Genomic DNA, 12,659 nt, shown 5'->3' with positions numbered 1-12,659 from the left:
AACAGAGGACAAATTGAACAATCTCTTAGTCTTAATACCAACCTTAGGGACTATGAAACAGAGGAGATTCAATCACTCCCATCCACCCTGACTACCTCCCTTCCTCCATCTCCATTTCGAACTAACAGAATGCCAAGTCTTCATCTTAAAAAGTGCAGTAACTTTTGACATAAAATGTGACCAAGTAACGTGCAATGACTTTATGTGAAACCAACAACAGGAACTATACAGCTGGTCAGGTGAGCTTCAGAGCTGCATTTCTTCACCAGGATCATCGTTGCTTATTTCCAGAGGAGTCTGAAGGAAGAAAAAAAAAAAGCTTGTCAAGTGGGTCTTGTTTAGTGTTTGCTAGGTGTGGGGCTGAGGTAATTCCATGTTTCCCCAAAAATAAGACCTAATCGGAAAATAAGCCCTAGCATGATTTTTCAGGATGACATCCCCCGAACATAAGCCCTAATGCATCTTTTGGAGCAAAAATTAATATAAGACCTGGTCTTATTTTCGAGGAAACACGGTTGCTCTCCTTGCCGAGGGCACGCAAGGGTAGCTGTTTCCAATTCTGTCACTTACTGATATCTGCGATCTCAGTTGGCAAGTGGGGCTTAGCAATATGGGAGCTGACAAGAGGCAGTGAAAAGACAAAGGTCCAAGGTCCAGTAGGAGGAGAGAGATAAGAGACAATCTGCCACAACAACCATTTTACAGACCAGTGTTTATCTGATGAGGGAGAGTTAAGTGTGGGTTGCTGGTGTGGGGTGATTTAAGAAATGGTATTGAAGGCTGAGCATATAAAATGTCCCATGAGCACAAGAGTGACCTGCCCATGTCAGACAGCTTTGACCCTGGGCCTGCAAAATCTTTACCTCTACACCTTCAGTTTATTTGAAAGAAATTGAAGAACTTAAAAAGAATAGAGACTCTTAGGAAAATATGTATAAAAGGTCAAAGGAAAGACAGGGAACTCTCCCAACACTAAGTAGACAGTGAATAATAATTGAAGTACGTAACTTTTTTAATAAAGAAAAGGGTATTTGTTTCCAAAGTTACTAGAGTTGGATTTTGATGCTCAGTTCATTTACCTGGGAGGACACATTTCAAAGTAGGAATAGAGAACAAAGTTAAGGCACACTTACCCCTCCTGGGGGATACTTATATCCCTTCCACATTGTTCCTGCAATGAAAAGCATCCATAAGACAACAATCATTGCGGGCTTCTTGCTCAGCTGGTGGTGTTCAGAGGGAAAATGGTGTTTCTCAAAGGTGTGTTCTAGTCCCTGGGTCCTGGGTACTGGGCTGCTTCATTCAAGACCAGGTGGTGAACGGCCCAGCATGACAGCTCCTGGCTGAGGAGCTTTGTGGTCTAGTCTGAACTGAAATGGCTTGCCATGGCCATTTTGGGGGGCAGAGCTCAGATACCAGTTGTGACATCAGCTCTTGTGTCTTTGGGGACCAATCAGAGTGAGTAGCAATGGGATGGTTGGCCAGGATACCAGGTGTGTTGGAGCTAAAGAACCCTTAACAGAAGGGCCTTGTTTTCTGGTGACTCTTATGTGGTTAGGATCTAGCTGGCATTATATCTTTATTATCACCTGTCAAACTTTTGACTATTGGCTCTAGGCAATCAGATGCAAAAAAACCACTCCTATGTAAAACACAAACAAAACAAAAAATAGCCTGGATGAACTGGCTAAGATGCTAGGAGCAATTACTTTATATACTATTGTTAGGCTATTCAAAGAAGAAAAATCTTGCATTTTGCACAAGAGCACAGTTAAATCTTCATCCTACAGGGTAAGCTTCCTCACAATGTCCCTGAGGAGGGAAGAGAAGGAGGATGGGCTGTTATACTCATTTCACAGCTGGAGGAACTGAGTTGTAGTTTCAGTGGTTTGGTCAGGATCGGAGGGTGGCAGTGACTCAGCTACACGAGTGCCCGGTGCCTCCATCCACATTCCCACGCCCACAGAGGGCCAACTGCGTTGTGCCAATACTCTCAGAGAAATTCCGGGGCAGATGGAGAAGAAAAAGAAAAACCATCATGCCTTGTTCTTAGTGTACCTGGGGCTGGGGCTTGATTCCCCCCCCTCCCTGCCTCCTGGAGTAGCTTCCCAGAAAACCTGTTCCTGTCATTGGTAGAAGACTAAGACTCAGAGTTAAGTTTCTTTAACTATGGTATATCTTAAAAACAAAACAAAACAACACCACCAAAGACAACAGGTCTGAATGAAATGGGGTGGGATGGGAGGAACCCAGGAGATGGTTTGCTAAAAGGATGCTGCGATTAACGTTTGCTGTAGGCAGGCTGGTCTAGTAGAATAACCATAAGAGGCCATTAAGTCCAGAGATCTATGCTTGCATCCCAGCTTCACAAACAAGTGGGTTTCTATAGCCTTGGGGAAACAGGCGAGGTCATTGCCACCAGTATATCTTTGTTGACTGGTTCATTATCTTGCTTAGGTGTTAAGTTGGCATTTACTAAATGCTAATTGTCAAACTTTGCATTAAAGGCTTTACAGCAATTACAAAATGTAATCCTCACAAAAATAGTAAGAGACTGAGATAGAAACTGAACTTCAGAGAGATGAATCTTTCCCAAGGTCACATAGCTAGTAAGTTGTAAAGTTAGGACTTGACCTCACATTCACGTTAACTCCAGTTTCAGGATCTTCCAAAAGGGGCGTTCAAAATGCTGGTCCAATTTATTATAGAGTCTGTGAGGAGCAAATAAGTTAGTAAATTGGAACAGTCTTTGAAAAGAATACCTATGAGGTGGGGTTATTAAATCTTTGAACTTTGGCCTGCTGCCCTCAGCAGTGCTCCGTGAATTTTCTTTCCCCACCATCTATGTTCAATCATTTCCCCTTCTATAGTTTATTATATTTTCCAGAGGAATATACATTCTCCACTGAGATTTCAGGGTGTTACCAAGTTTTCTGGGGAAGGAGGAATCCAGCCCAACAGACCTGACCACCACTCACAGTTGTAGGTCTTCATCCAAAGCCTTGCGCCTCCCGTGTGCCTTGCTCTCCTGAACAGGCCGCCTTTCTTTCCACCTCAGAGTTGAAGGCTGAGTCAGAAAGAAATTTAAAGGCAGACAGGGCTGTACTCTCTGGCCCAGTAGGTGACTCTCTCTATCTGTGACTGGAAGGGCTGCTGAAAAGTCCCATACAAGGCCCACATTCCCACCACTGATCCACTTGGCCTGCAATCCAGAAGTCAGGCACCATAGGGAGCAGACCCCTTATAAATTCCATGCTTTGAAATAAGTTACTAAGGGTGAGGGGGACTTAAAGATGTCCCAATGGGATGGGAAGTAGCCTGGGAAACTTTGTTCCCAGTGCATCCTGACATCCAATTAATAGTGAGACCGCAACTAGCTTTCTCATTTGGCCAGAAACCCCAGTTGGGAGGGTCAGCCAGAGCCGGGACTGGCTGACCACCAGGGGTTTACAGGCAGTGTCATTACTCACCGCGAACTTTGGAAATGTGCCCATGTAACATGCAAGTCCCACAAAAAACATCCAGCCAAGCACAATCATGACAACGATTTCTAAGACACAATTGCTCAGTGAACGACTCTTCCCCAAGATCCTGGCAAAGGAGTGTGCTCATAAAACCCTCAGTTGGCAGAGGTCTTGCATGTCAGTTTCAGTCCTTGACTCCAAGGGATCCGCAACTCCCTCGTGGACATGTTGGAATCCAGTAGGGCATTGTGACATCATTGGTCACATGGCCCATACTCACAACAGGTCCGATCAGGCCACTCTGTTCAAAACCCTCCAGGAACTTCCTCTTTCAGAGTAAAAGCCTAACAAAGACAAACGCAGCCCCTCACATCGGAACTGGTCCGACCCAACTAGGTCTCAGCGTTGTTACCCGACCTGGCACTCACAGCTAGGCTGTTACTCTCCTGTTGGATATAACAATGTCACAGAACACCAACATCAGACAGGGTCACTCAGACTATGACAAAATGAGACAAAACAAGGCCACCTCATAATTTTGTCTAAATAGACAAAAACAAGGTCATTGTGCAACCCACGAAATGTCAAACATCCTCTTCTCTCTGCTAATATGAGTGACTGCTGCTTCTTTATCAATTACAGCTTTATCCTTGCTCTAGTTTGCCCATCTTCTATTTTTTGAGATACCCAACCATAGAATTGTCCCTGCTTTTTGATAGCTCCCGATCCAAAGCGAAGCTTTGTTTCCTTAAACCTGCCCCCGAGTCACCCAAAACCCAAATCCTGTAATCAGTTCTTTCCAACACTCTTAGTGAACTATCCAAAGGTTCTCTACATTATCTGCTCTCCCACAGCAAGGGGTAATAAACCCAACTTGTTTAATTGGGGGAGTGTTCCAGCTGGTCTCTGGCTGGAGGGCATTGACAAGCTAGAGTCAAAATTGTCTACCAAGCCCCACAGTGGTTCTCAGACTTTATCATCCAGGTTTCTTAAAACAGATTGTTCAGCCCCACCCCCAGAGTTTCTGGTTAGTCTGTAAGTCTCAGGTGGGGTCTGTACTTCTAACAAGTTCCCGGTAATGCTGAGGTTGTACCACACCGGAAGAATCACTGCCTTAAACCACTTGTGGCTGGCTCCCTCTTACTTCTCGGATTTACCCTATTTCTGCCTCCTCACTTCTTACTTCATTCGACTCCAGCCACACCGGCCTCTTTGCTGTTTTGAGCCTCTCCATGTTCATGCTTCTCTTAGGACTTTGCTTTGAATGCCCTCTATATGAAACACTCTCATCTCTCAAGGAGACCTACCCTGATCTCCTTACCTTGCCTTTAAAATTTTTTGTCTCATAACAATCGCTTTCTAACATGCAGTCTAATTTATTTACTATAGTTATTGTTTTGCGCTCTTCCTACTAATAAAAGAATGACAGCTTTAGGACAGCTGATATTTTTGTTAATTTTGTTCACTTCCGTATCCTCAGACCTTGAAAACTATCTAGCAACTAGTCAATGCTCAACAAAAGTTTGTTGAATGGATAAAGTCTCCTTCCAGCCTTTTGCTTTCTTCTCCTAATTGAGTCACAGCATTCCTGCCTTTGGCTCTTCCTATTAACACAATCACCCTCCCACCACCCCAACATCTTGACAGTTAGAAACATCCAGCTCCTGTGAGTTTTTAGGCCCAATGGCTCAAGCCAGGGATACAAAGCAGGGAACCCACAAGTCAAGGAGCCCAACCGATGCCAGCATATTGCTTATCTTCACCTTCCTTCTCCCGATGACCTTATCCAACAATCTACCTCCTCTGTTGTTTTCAAACTCTTTCTCACCTGGATTTTTCCTCTCTCTACCACCAACATGTTTATGACACCGCCTCATAAAATAAACAAACAAACAAACAAATAAATAAAATAATTTTTAAAAGGCGCACCCTCGCCCTGACGCCACACACCCTCACAAGGCTGTCCCATCTCCCAGGTCTCTGACAACACTCCTCCTGACTCCCCTTCCCTTTCTAGCTCCCCGTAATTTTGCTTTTGGAGTTTCATTACCTCTCCCTTCCTAAATCCACCTACAATATTCGGTCTTGATCTTTTTTGATACTGCTGAATTTCACACATCCCAGAAACTCTTCCAGAACAGCGAGAGCTGCTTCCACTTCCCTTACTGCTTCTCGGGTCCTTCCTCGCCCTCTCGTCACAGACGTTCCCAAGTTTGCTTCCAGCAGGCCGGGTCGTGGTTCCCTAACGCGTTTCTGTCGGCGCTCAGGGCTCACGCTGCAGCGGTGAATGGACTCCCGGCCGGAACGCAGCGCAGCCCCGCGCGTGGAACGCGGGTGACTTTCGAGTCTGGGAAGGGGCGGGGCCTTGGCCCGCTCGGGAGGCTTGGTCCTCGGCGGCCGCCGTCCGGGAACCGGTGTCGCAGAAGGTCCGGGGGCTGGGGTCCGGCCACCTGGCTCCGGAACCGGGCTGGAGATGGAGTTCGACTGCGAGCGTGTGAGACGACTCCTTGGCAAGGTGAGGGCAGCCCGGCGGCCGGGCCTGGGGCTCCCGGGTCTTGGGGGCGTTTCCACCCCGGGCCGAGCTTTCTCCTCGCGGTGTGTCCCCGGCTCGTCCTGGGGCGTGGAGCGCGGGCGGGCTGGCCTGAAGTCGGCTGCGGGGACAGCCCTGGCTTGGCCGCGGGCCTCCCCCTCCCCAGGCCGGGGCTCTGGCTCCGCCCGCAGGTTCGAGGTCCCCCAACCTCCACCCAGAGTGAGCCCTCATGCCTCCGGCTTCTCTGGGTCCCAAATACCTGCCTGTCCCTTTGGCCACGCCCCTCTCTGCTGAAATGGCCTGTCCCACTTTTTCTTGACCTGCCGTGCTCATCCTTTGTAAGACTCGACTCAGCTGTTACTCCCGGAAAATAGAATCACTCCCTTCTCTCTACTTGCTTTCGGAAGGATCGATTATCACTTGATGGAGTAGGTATTTATTTACAAAACTTAACTCATGCTTCTGAACTCTATGACCCAAAAGACGGTGCTTCTCCTCGCCCTGTGCCTGAGGACAACGGAGGTGCTAATAACCGTGCAGTGAATGAAAAACCTGAGTAGATTTAAGTATGAGCGCAGCGCTTGAAGGCCCACAGGAGATTCTCTTAGTGTTGAAAGGTTGAGTGGGAGGGTGACCCAGAAGTCTGATCTGCATTTCTGGGTCATGACTGGCGCCAGTTTCCGGGTTAGGTCAGGCTCTCTGAGTCCCCAGCAGTGTATGTAGTCGGAAGGAAGCCCACTTTTCACCAGTTTTCTAGTTAAGTGATTCTTAATGTTTCTTACGACTTTCCCGGCGGAAACCATACATTTATGACATTTTTTTTGTTGGATTTGTCTGTGTCTTTCTTTGTTGTGAGAGATTTTGAAGCCTCATGATTGAAATGATTTATATGTAATCGATTTGAATGATTTTATCTCCTGTGACAGGTATAGATCTTGTAGGAAGAGAGGTATCATCACGCTTAGAATTTCAGCCTTTCTATCTCCTCTTCAGACAACATGAAATTAAAAGAACCATTCTTACCAAGTTTGTTAATGAGTGTGATGTATTATTATTGCCCAGTGGGAAGAATTGTTAAAGTTGATAGTAGAAAAAGAACTTAATAATTTTGGTGGAACTGGAATGAAGGAAGAAGACAAAAGAGAGATGGTGATTTTCTCAAGGATGGGAGTAGACTAGCAGAGAAAATTTTTTTTCATCAGTGCTTAACAGAATCTGGCACATAGGTGCTTAATATTTGTTGGATTTGTAAATTAAGGAAACCAGTTAGAAACAAGTCAGTCCGGCTAATATTTTTAAAGTTCCTTAGTCCTAGGCAAATAATGTAATAACTTAGTATCTAGAAATAGTTTTAAGCTGAAAAATCTGTGCACAATACGTTAAAATTAAACAATTGTATGGAGAAAGTGAAAAATTTTATTGAAAACAAAACACAATAAATATTCCAATGTAAATAAATATTCCCACTTCATGGATATGAAGAAGTCAGCTCTCTCCAGATTAATCTAGAGAGTCAATGCAATTCCAATCAGAATTCTAACAGGTTATTTTGGGAACTTTTCATGCTGATTCTAAAATTCATTTGGAAGGTCAGAAGGCCAATAATCTTGACATTTTTATAGAAAAAGAGTAGGTGTGGAGACTTGCTTTACCAGATGTCAAGACTAGTAATTAAAATTTAGTGTGGTATTGATATAGGGTAGACAAATTAACCAGTGGAACAAACTAGGGAGCTTAGAATCACATTCACACCTGTTTGGAAATGCAATATAAAACAGAACAGGCACTGCAGATAACTATGGAAAGGAGAATACAGGAACAGATGCTTGTCCATATGGGGAAAAAATGAAAGTGGATTCTTACCTCTGTAATGACAAGTGGGGAAAAGAGAGAAGAGGACACACTGGAGTGGGGATTATTCAATTTATTTATTTAGCAATATCTAATCAATTTAGGTAGCAATGTCCAATAGCAAAAGACAAAGACAATTAATAGACTATGTTATGTCAGAAAGTAAAGGTGGTTAAGACTACACTATATACATTGATACCAATGTCATGTTAAAGGAGTACAGATATATATAAGTTTAAGAGATCCCAATACATGTTTACTATTGACCAAAAATCACGTGGCTAAATACACAAATAACATCAGTAGGAGTACCCTAGTTATAGGATAGTAACTATTACAGTAGATACCACAAGCTCACCAGATCGGGGTGGGGAATGGCACTGGAAAAGTCATAAATCAAAACCTTGCCAGGTCTGTAGCTGAGAACCTCAGGCGTCTCCCACACGCTGCTTGTTAGTTCCCAAGAATGCTGCTGCTGTTGTGGTCTTTGTTGTTGTTGTAGTTGGAAGTTAGGACATTTTCTGATACTGCAAGCTGCATACAAGTTCCCAAAGATGCTAGAATGATGACAATTCACCAAATAAAAGAAGTCTCTACTGTCCATTGAGGCAAGTTCCCATCTCTTACTATAAACAATCCAGTCCTGAAAAGCAGTCCTGAAACAGCAAATCTTCTGAATAGCAATCTCTTGAAACAGCTGTCAGTCAATATCCATATGTCACCTGAGGTCAGTCTTATATATTTCTTTAGATGCACCCCAGAGCCAAGTTTGTGTTCCTGCCTCCCCTCTCAAGGAATAGTCAGTTCCGGGAGGGTTGGGCAGTTAATGATAAGAACATTGTACATCTGGCTGATGAAAATAATACCTGCTGTTTTTGCCTGGGACCATCAGCCCAACGCCTTTCCAAAGCCTGGCAACGTGCCTGTCACGTCATCCTGATGGAGCTTAGCTACTTCTTCACTTCATCTGCTGATGTGGGTGAAACAGACAGAAAGCAATGTCATCTCGTATTATATCCCCTACTCGGGAGGATGAGACCAAAGGGGAAATTCAACCCCTGATCTCACAATTCTCTTAACCCTAAGCTAACCATCACCTTACAGCACAGACAGAACAGCAACATCATCTCATATCTCCCCTGCTCAGGATGAAACCAAAAGTGGGAATTTACTCAACCCCTGATCACAGCACAGAAAATCACCTCACTTGCAGGAACAGATAAAAAGCTAATAGACAAAAGCTCACATCAACCAATGAAGGCAAATTTTCTTCAACATCTACCCTACAGCCTCTTACTAAACTTAAAAATTCCTGTGCATTAAAGATTTAAACGTAAAAGACAAACTTTAAAATGTATAGAGATAAATGTAGGGGAAAATTTTTATGGACTCAGAATATGCAAACTTTTTTAAACAAGACATAAAATACTTAAGAGACTGATAACTTTGACTACATTCAAATTAAGAACTTCTGGATATCAAAAGACAGCATCAGGAAAGTGAGTCAAAATACAATCTTAGAGAAGAATTTTGTAACATATAACTGGCAAAGTATTGATATCTAGAATATATAAATTAGCATCCTACAAATCAGTATTAAAACCAATAGAAAATTGGACAAAAGACATGAATAAGCATTTTTAAAAAAAAGAAGAAACAGGGAAATGAATGTTTGCTCAATCCATTAGTAGCCATGGAAAAGCCACCATTTTCCCTCACTAGACTGGCACAAATTAAGATAATTTCAGATGATTTGGAAGATGTGAAAGAATTGGAACTTTAAACACTACTGATGGTTAAATGCTTATTTAACCATTGTGGGGAACAATTTGGCCTTATTTTATTAATTTTATTAATTTGATTATATGTGTTGTATGTCCCTTCTACATCTTGGTAGTTACCAGAGAAAATTCAGAATATATGAAATGAGGCATTTGCAGAATTATTTATAACTAAAAATTAGAAACAACCCAAATATGTATGCATTGACAGAAGGATAATTTGTTGTATATTCACATATGGAAAACTACTATGTAGCAGTGAAAGTGAATGAGCTACGATGTGCAACGTTACAAAGTGAAAAAGTATCAGAGGTTATATACAAAATTTTATTTTAGTAAAACCAAGAAGCAAAACTAAACAGAAATTAAACAATAAACTGTTTTTTAGGGATACACACATGTGATAAAGCTGTGGAGGGCAAAAGCAAAGGAATGTGAATACTCAATTAAAGGGAGGCAGTTGAGTGGGCAAAAAAGGTCTTCAGATCGGTGTAAAGATATTGGAAAGGTCTGAGTTGTGCGGTACGGTAGCCACTAACCACATGTGGCTATTTAAATTCATCGAAACTAGATAAAATTAAAAATTGAGATTTTGAGTCACACCAGCCATATTTCAAGTGTCAGTAGCCACATGTAGCTTGTGGCTCTTGTATTGGACAGCACATATAGATCTTTTCCATCATGGTAGAAAGTTTTGTTAGCACTGTTCTAGATTGTATGTGGGTGGGCTGGTGCACGAGTGTTTATTCTTCAAAATGTGTGTACCTGTTTATGTATCATTTAGTTTGTATTAAATATTAAGTTTAGAAAAATTCTCCAGTTCCCTAATTCCTATTTCCCACTCCCCTGGCTGAGTTACCTTGGATAAGTGGCTTAGCCTAGATTTGCTTACTAGTAAACTGATAAGATTGGACTTGATCTGGAAGATTCCTTCCTGCTAAAAATTTTTTTATGAAACGATGCCACATAGTATTCCTCAGTGTGTCCTACATTTGAGCACTGTCATACAAGAATATTCTTGGTGTTCATAAATATCAGTCTACTAAATAAACATACTATAGAATGTCAAAGTTAAAATTTTAGTAACTTACCAATTTTTCAGTCTTACTGATTTTTTGACAGTATAATTGCTTTTGTCTTAGAATCTAATGGATCAATTCATCTCTTCAGTGACATGCCTGTACTCTAAGCATGTGGCATTAATAATTATGGATATGTGTCTGAGGCACATTTCCTTAGAGACTATTGTACAGACTTCTCATAGGTGGTATAGGAACAATAATGGAATATATGTCTTAATGTTACACTCAGAAGGTATTCTGTTTCCTGTTAGAGTGAAACTTGACATGAATATCTTTCAGGACAGATAAAATAGATGTCTTTTTTTTTTTCAGGTGTCAAAAAGGCAAATCATGTTTTGACGACAAGTAGTAGTGACTTGGGTTTTCAAGCCCTAAGGAAGAGTGCTTTTGCCCTCTTTGGGTAAATTTTATAGCAGTTTTGCAATTAAATCAATTCTGTTCTATCTATCTCTCTGTAGCCATTAATGGTCACAGTCTTACAGGATGTTAAGGGTTTAGAAAACAGCTTATAATATTAAATAGAAAACAAAACAAAAATTGTTTTTGTTCATAATAAATGTATATTTCCGATGACAGCAATGTAGATTTTTTGTACATTTGTGTGTTGTTTGGAGTTGGGATGATTTCATTCACTTTTGCGTACCCTGAATTAGGGACACTGAATCTGGGGCACATTTCACCCTGCTGTATTGTGGTTAATACTGATCAATTCTCAGTCCGGTGATCACAGATGCTTTCTCCATCCACTCTGCTCATGTAAATCTGCCTCTTGCTAACTGGCACCCAGTCAACCTACATTTATTGAAGGCATACCCTGTGCTAAGTGCTGTGGGAGATACAGAGATGAGTAAGAGGTGATTCCTGCCCCGCGAGTTGTTAATAATCATAGGCTTTTTCTTCTGTCTGCCAAGTTCTTCCCCATCTTCAAATGACCTTGTAGGAAGAGAAGTATCTTCCCTCTAATTTTCTGTAGCATTCTAGACTCTAAGATGAATTGTAGACAGCTCTTCCTGGAAGCCTTTCTGTAACTTTGATATGCTTTATACTGAGTCATCGTTTCCTGTCTGTACTTACTTCGTGTAGCTATTTTGTTTACTATCTTACTTTTACATGTGTTAATCATGACAGCCTCATACACACACCTGTTGAAGTTGGTAGGCAGCAGAGCTATGTCTCTTCTGCAGATAAAAAGCTTCAGGCTCAGAGAGCGGAAACAGGATCTGTTAGCAGGCATTCCCCATTTTTCTACCAATCTCCCCCAGCCCTTGGCACCCACTCATCTACTTTCTGTTTCCATGGTTTGCCTGTTCTGGATATGTCATAGACAAGTCTTACAATATATGGCCTTTTGTATCTGGTTTCTTTCACTTAGCATAATGTTGTCAATGTTCATCCATGTTTAGTATGTATCAGTTCTTTATTTTTATGACTGAATATTCCACTTTATATGTCGTGTTTTATCCATTCATCAGTTGATAGACATTTGGATTGTTTTCAGTTTTGGGTTGTTATGAATAGTGCTGCTGTGAACAGTTGTGCACAAGTTTTTGTGTACACATGTTTTCATTTTTCTTGGGTGTATATCTCAGAGTGGAGTTGCCGGGTTGAATGGTAACTCTGTGTTTAATCTTTTCAATAACTGCCCAACTCCTTTCCAAAGCAGCTGCATTATTTTACCACTAGCAGTGGTATATGTATATGAGGGGTCTCATTTTTCCACATCCTCTCCACACTTGTTATTGTCTGTCTTTTTAAAAATTTTTTATTATAGCCTGTCTTTTGATTATAGTATGAATCCTCCAACTTCTTTGTGTTTTTTCCAGGGGTTTTTTGGTTGTTCTGGGTCTCTTGAATTTCCATATGAATTTAAGATCAGTTTGTAAATTTTTGCAAACAAGAAAAACCAGCTGGAATTTTGATAAGGATTATTAATTATTGAATCTATTGGGGA

General features: G+C 41.9%; 2 protein-coding genes across 5 annotated transcripts in view; one reads left to right on the top strand and one right to left on the bottom strand.

Moving 5' to 3' along the window:
- Nucleotides 1–185: 185 nt before the first annotated feature.
- MISFA (mitochondrial sheath formation associated) lies at nt 186–5,847 on the bottom strand. Its single transcript, XM_088791692.1, has 3 exons — nt 3,471–5,847; nt 2,979–3,067; nt 186–1,171 (listed from the first exon to the last, which is right to left on the bottom strand). Exons 1-3 carry the CDS (start codon nt 3,537–3,539, stop codon nt 1,150–1,152), a joined length of 180 nt encoding a protein of 59 aa, XP_088647818.1. The 5' UTR covers nt 3,540–5,847; the 3' UTR covers nt 186–1,149.
- UEVLD (UEV and lactate/malate dehyrogenase domains) overlaps nt 5,819–12,659 on the top strand; it is a 44,033-nt gene continuing 37,192 nt past the window's right edge. Inside the window, exons 1-2 of one of the 4 annotated variants that reach the window (XM_088791691.1) lie at nt 5,899–5,979; nt 6,338–6,422. Coding sequence is in view for 1 of the 4 variants with exons in the window: in XM_019714953.3 (XP_019570512.3) it covers nt 5,938–5,979 (42 nt within the window). In the remaining 3 variants the exon portion in view is untranslated. Of the gene's footprint in view, nt 5,980–6,337; nt 6,423–12,659 lie in introns of all 4 variants that reach the window. The other 3 variants (XM_019714958.3, XM_074336114.2, XM_019714953.3) reach the window with 3 other exon arrangements.

Source organism: Rhinolophus sinicus, chromosome 14, assembly GCF_057876585.1.
Source record: "Rhinolophus sinicus isolate RSI-liver-muscle chromosome 14, RSI-T2T, whole genome shotgun sequence".
In the NCBI taxonomy this organism is placed as follows: Eukaryota; Metazoa; Chordata; class Mammalia; order Chiroptera; family Rhinolophidae; genus Rhinolophus; species Rhinolophus sinicus.
Note: the sequence above shows the minus strand (reverse complement) of the source record. Positions and strands in the feature narration are given on the sequence as shown.

Bases quoted from the DNA above. Each gene is read 5' to 3' on its own strand.
- MISFA (XM_088791692.1), bottom strand. From the start codon at position 3,539: ATGATTGTGCTTGGCTGGATGTTTTTTGTGGGACTTGCATGTTACATG. The intron at 3,068-3,470 runs GTGAGTAATGAC...TTTCTGACTCAG, and splicing joins GCACATTTCCAAAGTTCGCG to CCTTCAACTCTGAGGTGGAA. The intron at 1,172-2,978 runs GTGAGTGGTGGT...TTTTCATTGCAG, and splicing joins TTGGATGAAGACCTACAACT to GAACAATGTGGAAGGGATAT.